At 33.7% G+C, this 17700-nt stretch overlaps 1 protein-coding gene across 2 annotated transcripts in view; it reads left to right on the forward strand.

The window, feature by feature from the left end:
• LOC118200100 (uncharacterized) overlaps positions 1-17700 on the forward strand; it is a 68583-nt gene that overhangs the window by 39451 nt on the left and 11432 nt on the right. For both annotated transcript variants that reach the window (XM_085824074.1, XM_085824075.1), the window contains exon 5: positions 9021-9226. In XM_085824074.1, the coding sequence (XP_085680200.1) occupies positions 9021-9226 (206 nt within the window). The remainder of the gene's footprint in view (positions 1-9020; positions 9227-17700) is intronic.

The raw sequence follows: 17700 nt of genomic DNA on the forward strand, positions 1-17700 counted from the left end.
GAAAATCTGAGCCGACACTTTTTAAAAAACACCAACATTTATTTTCACGACATTTCTAATTCTACAAAATCTTAAGTGCAACTAAAGATCAAACAGAAAAGCAGACGTAGACGTAATGATGCATCATCTGGGCACGTGATCCTCGTGACAGACGAATTCTTTAGGGTTGCCACAGAAAGGCAGTGTGTCGCCACAATTCTCCCACCTTTTGAGTGGATGGCTATACACTCAAAACATAAAACTTACATCAATATAAATGATGGTTATACAACAAAGAAAATTACTTAATACTTATATCATATTACTTGAAAACAAAATTAATACTGAGGAATAATACAACAATAATAGCACAAAAATTAATCATAATAATTCAAAGACATAAATTACATTATTCGTGATTTTACAACTCTACCACTACTGGTGGTGAAAGGAACTTGCTCATTTTGAGTATTATCTATTATATTATCCAGTTCCAATCTAAACAATCTCTGTATTGGTCTCAAGAACTCTGAATTATTACTTTTTACAAGAGCAACTCTTATGTTGCCATCTCGACCAGGGATCACTCGAATAACGCGTGCTAAATTCCAATATGCACGGTTTTTATTTTGATCCTCCAGCAAGACAATTTCTCCTACAGAGAGAGGTTTATTTTTGTAATTTCTGGTAGACTGCTGTCTTAACTGCCCTAGATACTCAGAGCGAAATCTCACTCTTAACAATTCTCTCATTCTCTGGAGATACTTCGCTCTTCTACTCAATTTTTCTTTGTCCACATTGTCAATATCAGGTACACCCGACTGTGGAGTTTCATGCAGAAATTTTTCTGGAGTTAAAGGCAAGGGATCTTCAATATCGTCAGACACGTACGTAAGTGGTCTTGAGTTGACAATTCTTTCACAATCACACAAGACGGTGAGTAACTCTTCATAACCAAGAGAAGCACGACCTAAAATTTTTCTTAATATTTGTTTTACAATTTGTATTAATCGCTCCCACCATCCACCCCACCAAGCGGCGGATGGAGGATTAAATTTCCATTGTATTCTTTTTTCAGCAGCCTTAGAGCAGAGGCTGTCCCAGTCAATGGTTTGCAGAACTCTCTCTGCACCAACAAAATTTTTCCCATTATCGGAATATATGGTGGTAGGGCGTCCACGACGTGCGATAAAACGTCTTAAAGCTTGAAAAAATGATTCAGTTGTTAATGAAGTAACCAGTTCCATATGGGTAGCACGATAAACCGCACAGGTGAAGAGCACAATATACGATTTTCGTCCATCCTTTAAATGCAAGGGTCCTGCAAGATCACACCCTACGATTTCAAAAATGGCTGAATCACGAACCCTATCATTTGGTAAAACGCCTAGGACTGTCTCACCTCTTTTAGCCTTAAATCTCTGACATGTTACACATTTTCTTATACAGTTCCTTATAGTTTTACGTGATTTTAAGATCCAGTATCTTTCTCTTAAATGCAACATCAATAATGTAGTACCTGCGTGCAACAAATCTTTGTGTGCACTTAATATCAATAATTTGACTACTGGATGCTCAGAAGGTAATATGATGGGGAACTTAAAGCTGCTAGAGTCATCACGATAAGCAACATTAGACTTAGCTCTTATTAGACCCTGGCTATCGACAAATGGTCTGAGTCATCTTAGCTTATCATCTGTTTCACCATTAAACGACTCTTTTTGTATTAATAACATTCTTACAATTTTCTTAAATGATGAGAAATACTTATAGTACCATCCAATACAATTATCACTCTTTGCCAACATAACAATAACTGTCTTACGTATTTCTGAATTAACCAAATCCTCATCTGGTTCATCATTAGATTTAGGCCAATTTGCCTCATCTTCCCGTAACCAATCAGGTCCCTCCCACCATTTTCGTTCTATTAATTGATCTGCATAACAACCTCTAGAAAGTAGGTCAGCAGGATTGAGACTACCAGGGACATGTCGCCATACAGTGGGGAAGGTCAACGACCTGATTTCCTGTACACGATTAAAAACGAATGCTCCCCAATGTTGATTTCGCCGTATCCAACTTAAAGCCGTCGAGGAGTCAGTCCAACAATGAATACGAACTTCATGTAGGCCAATATCATTAACAACTGAAGACAATAACCTAGAACCAATATTACAAGCAAGAAGTTCTAATCGAGGAATCGTAATAGGTTTTAAAGGAGCTACTCTCGATCTTGCGTGTATCAAACTAACCTTCACCTTTTTGCCAGTCTGTACTCTTAAAAAGACGCATGCACCATACGCACTTTTACTACTGTCACAAAATAGATGTATACTCACAGCTTCATTAATAGATTTGAGACCTACCCATCTAGGTATTTGGATACTGGATAGCAAGTACAATGTTTTAAGCCAAAACCTAAACTTTTTGGTTAATTCATCGGGAAGAACATCGTCCCATTTAAGCCTTAAATTCCAAGTTTCCTGTAAAATTAGTTTTGGAATCAACATTACAGGAGCCGTATACCCTATAACGTCAAACACCTGATGAGCTACTGCTAAAACTAGTCTTTTAGTGACTGGGTCATCCAATTTTATATCTTGACTTATTTTGCAAGATAAGGTATCTGTAACTGTATGCCATACAAGGCCCAAAACAGACACATCTCCTTCCGTGGAGGAATCTTCCTCTGGCACAACACTTCTTATATTGGATTTCCAGAATCTTAAATTAAAATGACCCGAAGCCAAATTTATTTGTGATTCATTTACAAACTTTCTCATTTCTATTTCTGAATCCATACTAGCCACACAGTTATCTACGTAAAAGGATGTTTTCAAAATCTCTGCTGTATGACTTAAGCTTTCGGGAACTACACTCAAATGATATTATATTGTAGCGGCCAATAAATACGGACTACACGTAATACCAAAAACTACCCTTCCATGTCGATACAGTTTAACTTGTTCTTGATTATCCCTATTGAACCACATAAATCTCAAAAAGTCTCGATCTTTTTCCCTTATAGATATTTGCAAGAAAGCTTTTTCTATATCTGAAGTGACACCAACGTAATTCTTGCGAAACCGATTAAGAATCGAAGGTATAATTTCAATTAAATTTGGTCCAGTAGATAAACAATCATTCAATGATGGGTAATCAGGCGAATGAGAGCTTGCATTAAACACCGGTCTTATACTCCTGCTACTATTTTCTTTAACAACTGCTCTATGAGGTAAATAATGTACACCCTTATATTTATTCTTATCCGGTACTTTTTCAATTATCCCGAGTGCTAACCAGTTCTGGAAAACGTCTCCGTAAGCTTCAAAATTTCTCGTAGTCATTAATTTCCTTTTAGTACTTACAAGACATTTTTCTGCTATCACTTTGTTTTCGGGTAAAAGCGAGCTATCCAACACCCAAGGTAATGCTACTTCGTACCTTCCCTCTGAATTTACCGTAAGAGTCTCTTCAAAATATTTTTGCGTATCCTCCTGTAACTGAGTTTTGGTTTTACTTACGGAAGGTTCACCAATACCCAAAACATCTAACTTCCAGAGATCACTTATACATTGACCCTTCACTAACAGAGAAGAAATTAGGAGGGATGCAGTATTTATCGTAGTTGGCTCAGTGCCAGTAAATTTACCCATAACAGTCCAGCCTAATTGCGTATGCACCGTGCTGACGCCGCACGTAAGGCGAACAATTTTTCCAGTTAGCAACTTACCAGCAAAATCCGCACCAATTAGTAATTTTATCTCTTTATCTACCTTATATGTACCATTTTCTAAATCACTTAATTTGATACCGTGTGACTTAAGTTCACGTAACCACGAACCAGATGGGAGTTGCTTAATTTCAGAACAAATTTTGTTTTGACCAAGTACCTCTAATTTACACTTATATTTACTATATATATTGCTTACTTCAATAACATAGTTTTTATATACATTTTCTGAAGTCTCAACTCCACCAAAAAGAAATTGCTTAATTTTTGATTCACCAATACACTTACAATTTAACCTTTGAGCAACATCATTACATAAATATGATTTCATAGAACCACTATCATAAATTGCTCGTACAAACATTTCTTTAGAACCATTCTGAATTTTTACAATTAAAGTTTGAAGATATACATCTGATACCTTAACATAGTTATTAAGAATGCCTGTTTTGTTTTCTTCATTCCCTAACTTTGTGACACTTTTTGTTTTGTTAGAAGGCAAATCAGGGCACATAATCACAAAATGTCGATTTTTACATAAGATACACCTATGTTTAGCTATGCACTGATTTGCTCTATGGTTTTTCTTAAGGCACACAAAACAAACATTCTTTTTCTTAATAATATCTTTCTTACATTCTAAACTCATTAAAGATGCATCTTTACAACTTTCAAACAAATGGGATTTTTCACAAAAAATACAAGTATCAGACTTTTTATACTTTTGAAAATTATCTTTACACTTACTACTATTTGCATTAATTAGTTCACATGTAGTTGGAACAACAGGTTTTATGTCAAAAAACTTATTTTTCTTATTACTTACTTTATCAGAACCCAAAACATCACGGGTAAGTTTAACTCTAAATTCAGTTTCTACTTCCCTTTTTAGAAAATCAATTAATGACTCTAAATCACTCTTACCTGTTGTTTCAGGAGACATACCTCGTTGTCTTTCCCAAATTTGTATTAAATCAGCAGGAAGTGCTGATTCCACTAAAGGAAATAAAACAACTGCAAACTATCTTTAGTTAAACCGAGTGTTTCCAATGCGCGTAGTTGAGTTTGCAACTTGTCATAAAGAGTTAATAAGTCTATCTTTTGTTTGTCATTGATTACCAGTTTTAATAGCTCTCTAACATAAATTTGAATTAAAACATTTTCGTTTCCAAATCGTTCTTTGAGATACTCCACGGCTTTTTCGTAATTTTCTTCCGTAGCAGGAAAACTCTCCACTATTGCTCTAGGCGCAGTCTCAGGTTTCGTAGATTGTAGTAGATAATGAAACTTGTCTCTCTTGTCGATGCGAGTATCTTCATGTATTTTACTAAACCTTGTCCAAAACGTCAACCACTTTCGGGAGTCTCCATCGAACTTCACCAGTTCGATCTCTGGCAATTTCTGTTTTGCGGTTGTAACCATTCCTGATGAAGAACCGCTATTCGTTGACCCAGTAGAAGGCTGTGAACACTTATCCTTTTTCCTGTTGGCTTTTACTTTCAACGTAGATAATTTATCGTAATATTCTTGAGCTGCACTAAATTCTCTTTCGTATTCTTCTTCAGTACAGCCTTTTTTCTGTAGAAGTTCCAAAAAAGAGTGATCCGTATTTCGTAAAGTTTTATACTTCTCTGAAATTTGATCTAAATAAATTTCTAAATCGTCCGAATCCGGATAATCTGATCGTATCAGTTCATCTAACTTATTAGCTGTTTTCGTAAATACACTCCTAATTGCTTTCCGCTTCTGTTTTAGTGTTTCTAAATCATCCATGTTTGCCCCTAGGAACTTCTCTTATTTTCGTAAATTATCAAGTGTCGAAATCGATAATGTCACCCTGTGACATTCATCCTGGCTGGCTCGCCAAATTTGTTGCTTAACAAGTAAATCATAGGTTCGAAAATCTGAGCCGACACTTTTTAAAAAACACCAACATTTATTTTTACGACATTTCTAATTCTACAAAATCTTAAGTGCAACTAACTATCAAACAGAAAAGCAGACGTAGACGTAATGATGCATCATCTGGGCACGTGATCCTCGTGACAGACGAATTCTTTAGGGTTGCCACAGAAAGGCAGTGTGTCGCCACAGTAAGTATTAAATTGAATTTAATAATAGTGCATAATACACACAGGTTAAACACAAGGTTAAAATGCTATAAAGTGCAGTTTACAAAACAATTCATAGCAAAAGCAAAATAGCTATGCAATTAATTAAAAGTTTATTCCTTTAAATTTCTTCATGGTAAGAATTTTCCCTATGTAATTGTCTCAGAATTGTAAGAATATGCATCAGTTTTCTCTAATAGATTTTACACTTTTTCCACAGATTTTTTTTTTTTTTTTTTTCCAAAATATTTCTGTCCTTTTTTCTTTTACAGAAATGGCAAGGCTAATTTTTCTTTAGAATTTAATTTTCTTTAATTCTTAATTTTTCTTTTAAATATTGCAACTTTTAAAGTTTAAAAGAATTTGAAGGCAAGATTTACAGACCCAGAATTCTAGAAGGGTCCAGAAAAATGTGACAAAAAATGTCTTCATTGTATTAACACAGAATGGATTGTATTAACACAAAAAGTTTGTGATGAATTCCTTACATTTTGGAGAATTTTTGGAGAAACAATGAAAACATAATGTTTGAATGTTGTGCTTCTGATACTAGAAGTCTTTTTCATGTTTATCTTCCCTTTATTTTTCTGAACTTTTCACTAGACACAAGTATGGAAAATATCAAAAATGTTTCTAATCTTTTTGCATGAACAGGCATTTTTAAAAAAGAATTTTTCAATTAATAAATAAATTGAAAACCGAGAATTTAAGATTCACCTGATATGTCTCAATGGATCATACACAGGGCTGGCACTAGGCATTTTCCCACCTGATGCAATCTTTGTGAATCCTAAATTCTGCTATCTAGTGCCTTCCTAAATTATACTGCTTAGTGATTCCTAAATTCTGCTCCCAGTACCTGTTCTAAATTCTAAATGTTTTGCCATTTCTAGATTTTGTTGCTTGGTGTGTCACTAAATTTTAAAATTCTCCCTCATCGTCTTTGAAACCAGCCCTTACCATATATCATTTCATATTTATTCTGAATGTTCAGCTTTTTCTTTACATTCTAAATGCATTTGGGTTTTTAGAATAACACAAATCTTTAATTAATTCCAAAAATTCTAAAGTGAAGAGGAAATGTATTGAAGAAAGAAACTGAATGCATAAAGAGGATCGTCTCACCATAATGTAAATCAGATAGTTTTTAAAAACAAGGTTTTTGGATTATAAGACAAAAGTGTTTGCCCCCTTAAAATGAGGTTTTTGGATTATAAAACAGAGTGTTTTTGCCTTCTTCTTAGATGTTGCATTAGCTCCTGCCAGCTCTGATAATTTTGTAATTATTCATCTTTGCATTATTGCTGCTAACATTTAAATTTGTTACGATGATAGAGTTACTGAGCCAACTTGGATTAAAATTAAATTGCATGGTCTTTAATTGCTAGTCCACATTCTTAGTTTGACTGTTCTTATTTAAATGCATCAGCACAAGCTGTAGTTGATTTTGTCAACATAAAAATGTGTCTGTATATTCAACACCATCCTTTATATGACTTTATAGTTACTTTCAGACATAGTGATAATTTGCTTCATGTCTATCAGACGTTTTATACAATTTCACTTTTACCAGATCAAGTAAAACCACGTTAGGTACACTGTTAAGTTTGGCAAGTAAGAAGATAAAAGCATGCAGAAACTAGTAGGAACATTGCTTTGTGTTTTGAAACAGTTTAAAGAGAAGAAAATTGATACAAATTAAGCCAAAATGTCTGGGAAGGCTTGAAATTAAAAAGACATAAAAATATTTTGTTGTATGTTGTTGCTACAAAACATAAATGTTTTGTAACTTTTAATGTGGAATTATCCTAATACCATTTAAGAATCAGTGTCATAAATTACATGTATTTTAAACTGTGAAATGTTATTAAATTGTGATTTTAATTATTCTTTTTTAACAAATGTTTTAAAAAATAAATAAAATTTAATAGTGGTCATGTAAAATCTATAATGACTAAGGGTATTTAACTACCTAATTTAATTATTTGTAACTAACTGCTCATCTTTAAAAGTTATCTCTGTATATTAAAGCAAGTTATTGCCTTTTATTAATCCTTACTGTTGTCACAAGAGGCAGCATGAAAACGTAAAAATTAAAACTTATTCACAAATTAATGTAAAACTTATTCTTTGCATCTAGTTGAGACTTAAAATAATACAAAACTACTTATCACTTCTGGTGCATTAGTGGCTTATTGGAACCTTAAAATATATTAACTGGGTTGCAATCCCAGAAACTCCATATGAAGCTACAACACTAACTGCATCAGACAGACAAAGCACAACTATCAAAACTTGCCAACCATGCCTACATTAGACTTTCAGGTTTGTTCTGATCAACAGATCTCTCTCTAGCCAAGCAGCAGCACTGGCAACAGCCAGTCATCTGTTATAAATCATGCTGATTATGATTTTATTTCTCATTTTAATTTATGTCATTTGACATAAAATTGACATACTATTTAATAAACTTCTAGACTGTGTGGCAAAATGAGACATAAAAGAAAAAATCAATAAGTTAACATAAATAAAATGTCCCTAAAAACTAAACTCAATGGCACAACAGTCATAGTGGGCCAAAGCCAGCAGTGTCGCGAAATCTGCTTTCTTGATTCCCGGGGTGCATAAGCATATGCCCTGAACAAGTGGTCAGCTTGGGTCACAGGACCCCCAGTGTTTAGTCCCCAAGCAAACTTGGTACTCATTTTATCGACCCAAGGGATGGAAATCAAGGGATGATGAAATGTCACTAATCTTCTTTCAAATATGTCCAACTATTATACGTGTAAAATAGTTAATGTTACTTGATAAATTTTATAGAGTGGATTTTATTCTCAAATTTGTTTTATAGTTAGGTTTATTAAATTATGTTTAATAAGAATGCATCTTACTTATGGATCTATTTTATTCATAGAGTGTTATTACAAAAGTTAAGTTCAGACATATGTTGATTGAATTTATTCAGCTCCCATTTGCTGATAGGTCCTTAATTTTTTTCATTAATGTTCCTTAAAAGTACTTAATTTCCATGTGTAGAAATGTGTACAAACCCTGAAAATGATTAGTAAATGAAGTGTGATTTCTTTGATAAAAGATTGGGCTATTTAAAATAAGATTTCTCTAGTGTAATCATAGATTTTTTTTATGTAATTAAAAAAAGGTTTTAAATTCTGTTTTTTGAATTATGTTTACAGGATGATCCTGCTGAAAGTGATGTAGAAGAGCAATTTTTTAATTGCCAACAATGTGGGAAGCGTTTTCGTGCCGAATCTTTGTTGAAATTCCATCTTCGAATGCATGGTTCGGAGCCTTCCTCGAATGAGTCGGCTGAATTTGCAGCTGTTCCAAATAGTAACAGAGTTTGTAATGAAGAGGAATCATCTTCAAGCTCTAGTGAAAGGTAAAAAAAAATTCCCATTTTATTTATTTTTATTTCCTGGTACGAAGTAAGGGAAGTATTGTAACCGTGAGAAATTTTGGGTATCACATTTCAGTGAAAGTACTCAGTGAATTTATTTGACTGATATTTTTGCATAACATTAGTATGAATGGACTGAATAAAGGTCTGTTTTTTTCCAAAACAATTCTAAAATGGATTTAAAATGAATTCAGAAGAGATTTTTTCATGACGTCCACTGAATCCCACATAACTCAAAAACCAGTACCCTCAGAATGTTGAAATTTTGTATATTAAACTGCTATAACTTGTAGCTGTGCGCCTCCCTTCTTGGTTGCAAATGGTTGCACCAAATATATATATGTAAGATAAACAATATGTGGATCAAAATTATAATTTAAACTAACGGTAAAACTTTAATTCTTCCTCTCTGTCTAAAAATCGTAATAACATCTCTGAATAACTTCATTTCTAGGTCATGCAATTTTGCATGGCCTGCACAGCGCTGGTGACATAATAATTGGGAACTAGAACTTTAAAACAAAACCTTTCTCTTCGTATCCTTCCATCTTGCACAACTATACAGTTCAGCTGTTACCTCTGTGCTGCTTAGACGCTGTTTCATTCTGCTCTATACCTATTGCAACAGTATTAAAAAGGTAAATGTTCTTGAATAGGCACAACTAGAGTGCCAAGTGAACTGTGGCCACAAACGGAAAATAAAAATGGAATTAAAAACCGCCTCGATGGCCACGTTTTTTAGATATTACCAAGTCAACATTATTAGCATACTACGCAATCAGAATTCTTCCTCTTCAATATGGATCGATGATCTATCTTATCTGGGTATTACGCATCGACAGTGCTCTGTCCTTTCCTTGAACAAGAACTTATGACATATATGCACACACATATGTAAGAAAAATAAAGAATATTTAAAAAATAAATTATAATATAAATTAGCAGTGTTAATTAATTTCCCTTATCTCTTCTAAAAATAGCAATCTCTCTTTGCTGTGCATCATTCAAGACTTATACATGTCATATGATTATTATATAATTCATAAGATGTAAATGGAACTAAAACTGCCAATAATAATTTTACAGCAATATTAATTATCCAATCAAAATGCATTGAGAGCCCAAACTAACTCTCTCTGAATTAAGATTTCATCCTGAACATAACACACTCGCTTCCTACTCTTTGGCCTAGATCAGTGGTGGTGAACCTTTTTGGGGCTGCGTGCCATTCCGTTTAAGATATTAAATTAGAATTATTCATAAGTTACCTAAAAATGCTTAGATCAGAAAACTGGAATAAATTTAACAATGAAAGTATTAAAACTTGCCGTGTAACAGACCTATTTAAGTGTAATTGAACTATTTTATTCACGCCATGAACTCATGAACTGTAACCGAACTATTTTATTTAAACGCCATCTCGTGGCGATATGAAAAAACGTCAGTCGACCTCCAGCCGCCATGATGATAGCTTACTATGTTATGTTATTCTCAATGTTTGATGTTCCATTTCGTTTATGTTTCATTTTTATATATATTTCTTTTGTTTGTAACCGTTCCTGTGTGCTCTGTTAATAAATCCTTTTAAAGCTAGCCGGCATTAGTGTCTATTGAGGAACGGCTGGGGCAGCCGTTCCTCAATAGACACTAATGCCGGCTAGCTTTAAAAGGATTTATTAACAGAGCACACAGGAACGGTTACAAACAAAAGAAATATACATAAAAAATGAAACATATACCAAATGGAACATCAAACATTGAGAATAACATAACATAGTAAGCTATCATCATGGCGGCTGGAGGTCGACTGACGTTTTTTCATATCGCCACGAGATGGCGTTTAAATAAAATAGTTCGGTTACAGTTCATGAGTTCATGGCGTGAATAAAATAGTTCAATTACACTTAAATAGGTCTGTTACAGCCGGCAGTCTGCAATAAATTTGAATTCGTTTAGCAAACATTAACTGTTTTAACTTTGGCATATTCTTTCCCATGTAACAAGTAATATGATTGGCCCAAACAATTGAAACGTCATAAATTGGCCCAATAAAAATGTACAGTCAAAAGTCGTTAATCCGAACTCGTCGGGACTTCGGCAATTCTGGATTATAGATCATCAGTTTAAATCTGGTAAGATGGCATGCAGAAATTTTAAAATTAAAAATATGAAACCGTAATTTATGAAGTAAAGAACAATTATGATCTAACGGGTGTCAAAATTTAAAAAAAAAAAAAAAAAAAAAAAAAAAAAAAGCAGCTTAATATTTATTTGTTTACTTTATTAAATATTTCTTTCAATGTAAGTTGTTTATGTTGCTTCGTTTTATGTGATAATACTTTCTCTTTAATTCTATAAACAGACATTATTTCTTGTTCAGTTAAAAGTTCCGCTGTTCAAGTCCTATAATTGCTGTGTCGAGAATACCGACTAATTTGTCAATCGAAATGTTTTTGTTTTCAATAACCTCTGTGTCATTTTCTGCACTATCGGAAGCGAATTATGATGATAAGGAATTTGATTTAAATGATATCAAAGACGGAGTACATCGAGATGAAGTATTACATTTAGTAAGGAATTATAAGCCAAATAAAATAAAAACATCTGCCCTGAAGATAAGGATACTGCTGACAGATCAACTTCCAATTCGTTGCGCGCCACTGCGTTTCCCCCCTTCCGCCGCAGAGCAGCGTGAAATTGATAAACAGATTTCGGAATGGTTAGAGAAACAAAGGATATGCCTTTATCCATTTTTTGTAGCAATTCCACTTTTTGTTTTATGGGCATCGAAATATACTTTCGCTTCGTAGATTCTTTGGGAGCTCCAGCATCGGAAATTCTATTTGATATAATCGAAAGTTCAAGCTTACTTTTATAAAATTGCTCCAACAGTCTGCAAAAAATAATAAGCCGGATCTAGTTCGAAGATTAAGGAACAACACAATCTGCAACATTAACTGAAATAGATAATTAGATAATTTTAGCTTATACCATCCGTTATACATTAAACGCACATGCGTAAACGTATTATGCACATGCGTAAACGTATTATGCGCATGCGCACACGCATATGCGCAGCCGTAAAGGACGCATGCGCTTATAAGTTTGTAGCTTTGAGGTCCAGATTATAGATCATTCCGGATTATGGGTGTCCGAATTAATGACTTTTGACTGTATATCATTTCTATGGCGATATATGAAAATGTTATATCTAGGCTTATGCCTTATGCCAGTGGCATTATGCAATAAGTACTGTGATTTCTGGAAGAAACGCCGCAGTGTTTACATGTTTAAAACTTAAATTTTCAGTGGATGTGCCATTTCTACCCATGCAATGTTTAGGTGCACTAAAAATAAAATATTTCCTATGATGGCCATTGTACATAGTTTGGATGGCCTTGTCATTGTATATAGACTGGTGCTGTTCCCACCAAAAGACCACTTAGTTGCTTTTTGCGGATGTTATTTTGTTTACATTCTTTCCCTTGAATGGGGGGGGGGTACCTACATGCCTTATTCATCCTAAACATGATCTCAGAACAATAACATTCTTCCCCCTTTCAAATCAACATTCTCATCAGTTTGAACAGTCTCTCTCCTCTGCCATTCGATGAATCTTCCAGGACCCATCCTCTCCCCACCCCTGCCTTTTCTGCAATTTTTTTCAAAGGCGGATACGACTCCACATGCCTCGCAATAACGAACTCTGACGTATTTCCCTTTCAGCATGAATCGATTTTTCTTGGCATTCTGCCAGATACAGATCCCATCAGTTTGGGTACAAGTATTTGTTGGATAGTTTTTAAGTAAGAAGGGAGCGGAAAAATTTTTGAAAATGTCACCTAAACGGCGCAGAAGCTGTACTGCTTTTAATGTAATTTCACGTGCTGAACAAATTGGAAATAGAGCAGCAGCTCGAGAGTTTGAAGTGGACGAGAGATGTATTTGACGTTGGAGAACTGAAAAAGGACTTCTTAAAAATATGCCGCAACAGAAACGAGCCAAAAGACATGGTAGTGTAAGGTGGCCGAATCTAGAGGACGACCTTGCAAACTTGATAAAGGAGCAACGAGGAAAGGGAATGGCAATTTCGACTGTAAAAATTCACTTACAAGCAAAATTTATAGCAAAATGAATGAACATAAATGATTTCAAAGGAGGGCCTTGCTGGTGTAGCAGATTTATGAAAAGAAAAAAATATTGTTTGTGTGTACTAGAGCAACAGTCGGGCAACAATTACCAATGGACTGGCAGTAAAATATGTAGAGCATCTTATGAAGAAGTTGCAAAGTGGGTAGGAAGTACGTGGAAATTGGTAAAAACATATCGTCAATAATAGCAGGGTTCAAATAAGCTGAAATTATATTCTTAGATAAAGAGATTAAACCAAGAGTATGAATGTGACGATCTGGAAGACTTGGATTTAGATCAGGATTTACTAAATCTTTTCAATTCAGATAGCGAAGAATCAGATTTTGATGGCTTCATATGATGTACAGTTTACTGTAATTCCTTTTGTAAGTAAAATTTAAAATTTCCTTTTGTCATCCAAATTTAATATTTCGTTGTTGCAACATTTTTTATAATATAGTCTGAGTATTACAAATATAGACTTCTTTAGTGGGTAAATATAAGTATATATGTGAACGTAAATATATTTTCCACATTTCTTACCTTTAATTTATTTTTTAGTTTCATTTCATGCATTTTTCTTAACTGATATGTCATATATCAGTACTTAGGTTGAGATTTTGCATCTCTGTGACCCACGACAATGTCACGCGCAATTTAATCTATTGCGGCGTTTACGCTGATGTGGCTGGCGTTTCTGTGTAATTTAAATTTTTTCCCCGCCATTTTTTTTTTTTTTTTTTTTTTTTGAGTGCGACGTTTACGCTGATGTAACCTTTCTTCCGGAAATTACGGTAAGTAAAAGTTCAAGAACACTTATTTAAAATACATAGTATCATTTTATTGTGATTATTGATTAAAAGAAGTAATATTTTAGTTGCATGCCGGCTGATGAGGCTCTGTGTCCGACTGTGGCATGCGTGCCATAGGTTCACGATCACTGGCCTAGATGGACCGCTGTCTGCTGCTTTCTTCTTACTGCAAAGCGATAAAAAATGTAAACATTTTGAAATAGGCACAAATAATGTGCCAAATTGTCTGTGGCTGGAACATGTTTAGTGAAAATAAAATGAAGATTTAATCTGCCTCGGCTGCCAGTTTCCTATTCATTATTGATTAGCATTCCAAGTAATCGAAATTCTTGCTCTTCATTACAGATTCAAATTTCTACATTCTGCTCCATCAATATTGCAAAGTCCTTTATTGTGTGCATACATATATACAACAGAGTGGCTGTATATATACACACCCACTGTTACCCAGCTCAGTGAGATCTCTCTCTCTCTCTCTCTCTTTTTTTTTTTTTTTTTTGTTCTTATACGTTGGTAAATTGTTAATTTTTTTGCTTTGAAAGTGATTGAACTATGTTATGTTCTGGTTAAGGATTTTATGCCTTTAGTTAATCTGCATGCATGTAGAATTATCAACAATTTAAAAGTTTAAGTGATAGTAAGCCTAGCAAGGGCACCAATTGTTTACATTTGAAACTCTTCGTAGAATAGTGAAATAAGTGAGTTTGTGCACCAACTACAGTGTCTTTTTTCTGAATGGGACCAAAAGTAAACTTTCAAATTTGTGCACCAAAAAAAATGTATCTTCCTGCCTGCTGGCTGATATGCTTGTTTTTGTATAGAAACTAATTTTAATTGTAAATTTTTTTTTTTAACTGCATTGGTGTTTTATGTTTTTCTGTGTTTTACAAATTTTAATGAAGCTATTGTGAGTTTTTATATATTTTTGCCTTGCTGTGAAGTGAGAACTAGTTAATTGAATGAGAAATACACCTCTAATAAAATTTGAGGCAATAAGTTGAAATGAAATGGAGCAAAAAATATGTATAATTTAATAGGTAGTATGCTATGCAAAACTATAGTAATTAAAATTTTTTAAATTAAATGTTGTGTAATTTCTAAATCCTGAATTACAAAGGAAGCTTTGTGGTTGTGTTGAGCAGAAAAAGTTAAAGTATATAATCCTGTGGTAAAATTCACAATGAATGAAGTGAGACTGTGTATCTTCTGGATATGTCTTATTGACGTGGCTAGCAGCCATGAATGATTCCATGGTATGGCAATTTCAAGGCATGGAAACCTGTATTGTGGTATAGCTATGGAAGACTATGTTGTAACAGAAATCTAGTACAGTATCCCAGATAATTTACTATGCCGCCAAGTATCTGCCTCACCAAATGAACTATTAAGCAAGCTCATGTTGTTCCAGTCAAGTAAATTTGTCTGTTATTCATCATATGGTTTTACTAGCATGCCATAGTCGGCCATGATATTTTCATCAGTTTTGTTAAACTCAAGAAAAGCACCCATTGAATCTTATGCTTTCAACTTAAGCAAGCTTTGGTAGGGAACTACATTTAACACTATTGCATATCACTCTCAAGAACCTTAAAAAATTCAAAACAACAGTTTTAAAAAATTAAATAAATCAGGGTATCTGTATAAATTGCTATACTGTAGTGCTTCACATAATATGTGCACACACAGAATAGAAAAATGTGCAGATTGCTAGAAAATATCTTTGCGCATTATTAACTTTTTAAATACATATTTTGTTTTAGTTTCTGTGTAGGCCAGGCCAGAAGCAATTGCAGGAAATGTATCTGTGTTTAAGTAAGGAAATCAGCAGAGGAACAAGCAATGTTAATATATTTATTTGTATTGTATAACTACTATAAAATTGCAAGCATTGCTTTAACAGAAATGCAATGAAAACCAAGGGGAAATATTTTCTGGTGAGGTGGAGGAAAACACGAGAGGTCTGTGACTGCTGCAGTCATCAATCTGAAAGGGTGACTAAGGGTGACTTTTGGTTGAAATTTGAAAGATTTACATTGCCATTGAGTAGTGACATTCTAGGTAATGGAATGGAAGATCATTTCAGTAACAATGATGTGCACTACCTTAAGATTATTTTGAAGAATAAGGAGAGGACTAACTTGACACTTTCTGGAAAATGGGATCCCCAGAAGGTTAAAGGGAAATGTGCAAGAGGGCAGGTTGGTCTTTCTCAAACGGAGATCTAAGAATATGCAGCAAACCAGAACACAGAGATTGCATTATTAATACAGTTTGCATACATCAAAATCATGTGTTGCAAAGTTAACTTCGTGTAGAAAAAATGTATTAGGTATAATTCAGATTTAAAGAGCATGCATGATTTAAACAAACCTAAATACTGTTGTAATTAAAAGAGAAAAAATTAAATAAATATTAATTGAAATGGTTTTTATTATTCCTTAATAAGTACTAGATACAATTATTTTTTAAAAAACTGATTTTTGTTTGGGACAATAACTGACTCGGACCTTTAAAATTTTGCGGTAAAGAGTACAGTTTTTCAATGCCTATGATAAATTATCCTTTTCTTTATTTGGGTCAGTCTTCATTGTGAAATCAGATGGTTTGTATGCCTTTTAAAATAATTTAATTTCTTGTAATTTAAAAGTGTGTTTATCTTCAATATCAGCTGGTGTTGTAGGATTATCCAGTTATTTGTCATTTCTTGATTGATTCTTAGACTTCTTCTTTCATATTTGAAAATCCTTCACCACCAGTTGCTTTTGCAATATGAATACTGTAAAGACCCTTATTTTTGCAGGCCATAATTTTCATGAAAAGGAATGTATCGGTGATTTCGCAAGCTGAAAATTTTGCGAATTTTATATGAACAGAACCGAAAATTGAAAAATTTCAAAAGTACCTAAGTAAAGTTGAGAAAGTTGAAAAATTCAAGTTGAGAAAGTTGAATTGTTCGATGTTTTTAAGGCACACCAAGATCCTCTTTTTCCGACTGAGCTAGAGAAGAGGAATATTATTATTATTCCAGTTTTTATGCTCGCTTCTTACCTTTGGACTTAACTGTAAATGGCGAGTTCAAGTGTTTGCTCAAGAATGAGTTTATTGAGTGCTATTCTGATGAGCTTCAATTTCTAGAGGAAAAAGAATCTGTGGACTTGCAAATATCACAACTAAAACCTATTTACGCTTCTTGGCTTGTGCGCATATTTAATGGTATTGAAGCCAAACATGAGATAATTTTGAAGCTTCAAAGAAGCTGGTATAAATAGTATTCTAAGTGAATGAGCTGCCTTCTGTTAATTTTATTGTTTTATATTCGAGAAATATAGTAGTATAATTTTCAAAAAATAGTTATAAGAAAGAAAGTTGTCAAGAAAAAGCTTGTTACTGTGCAATAAATCATTAAATTTTGGGTAAGTGAAAAATTTCTGATTTTTTATTATTATTTGAGGTGGACAAAAAAAAAGTATTTTGCGAGGCTTGAATTTTTGCGATTACGACGGGCTCGCAAAA

The sequence above is a fragment of the Stegodyphus dumicola genome, chromosome 9 (genome assembly GCF_044657685.1).
Source record: "Stegodyphus dumicola isolate Sdum_Otavi_A_Nest chromosome 9, ASM4465768v1".
Classification (NCBI taxonomy): Eukaryota; Metazoa; Arthropoda; class Arachnida; order Araneae; family Eresidae; genus Stegodyphus; species Stegodyphus dumicola.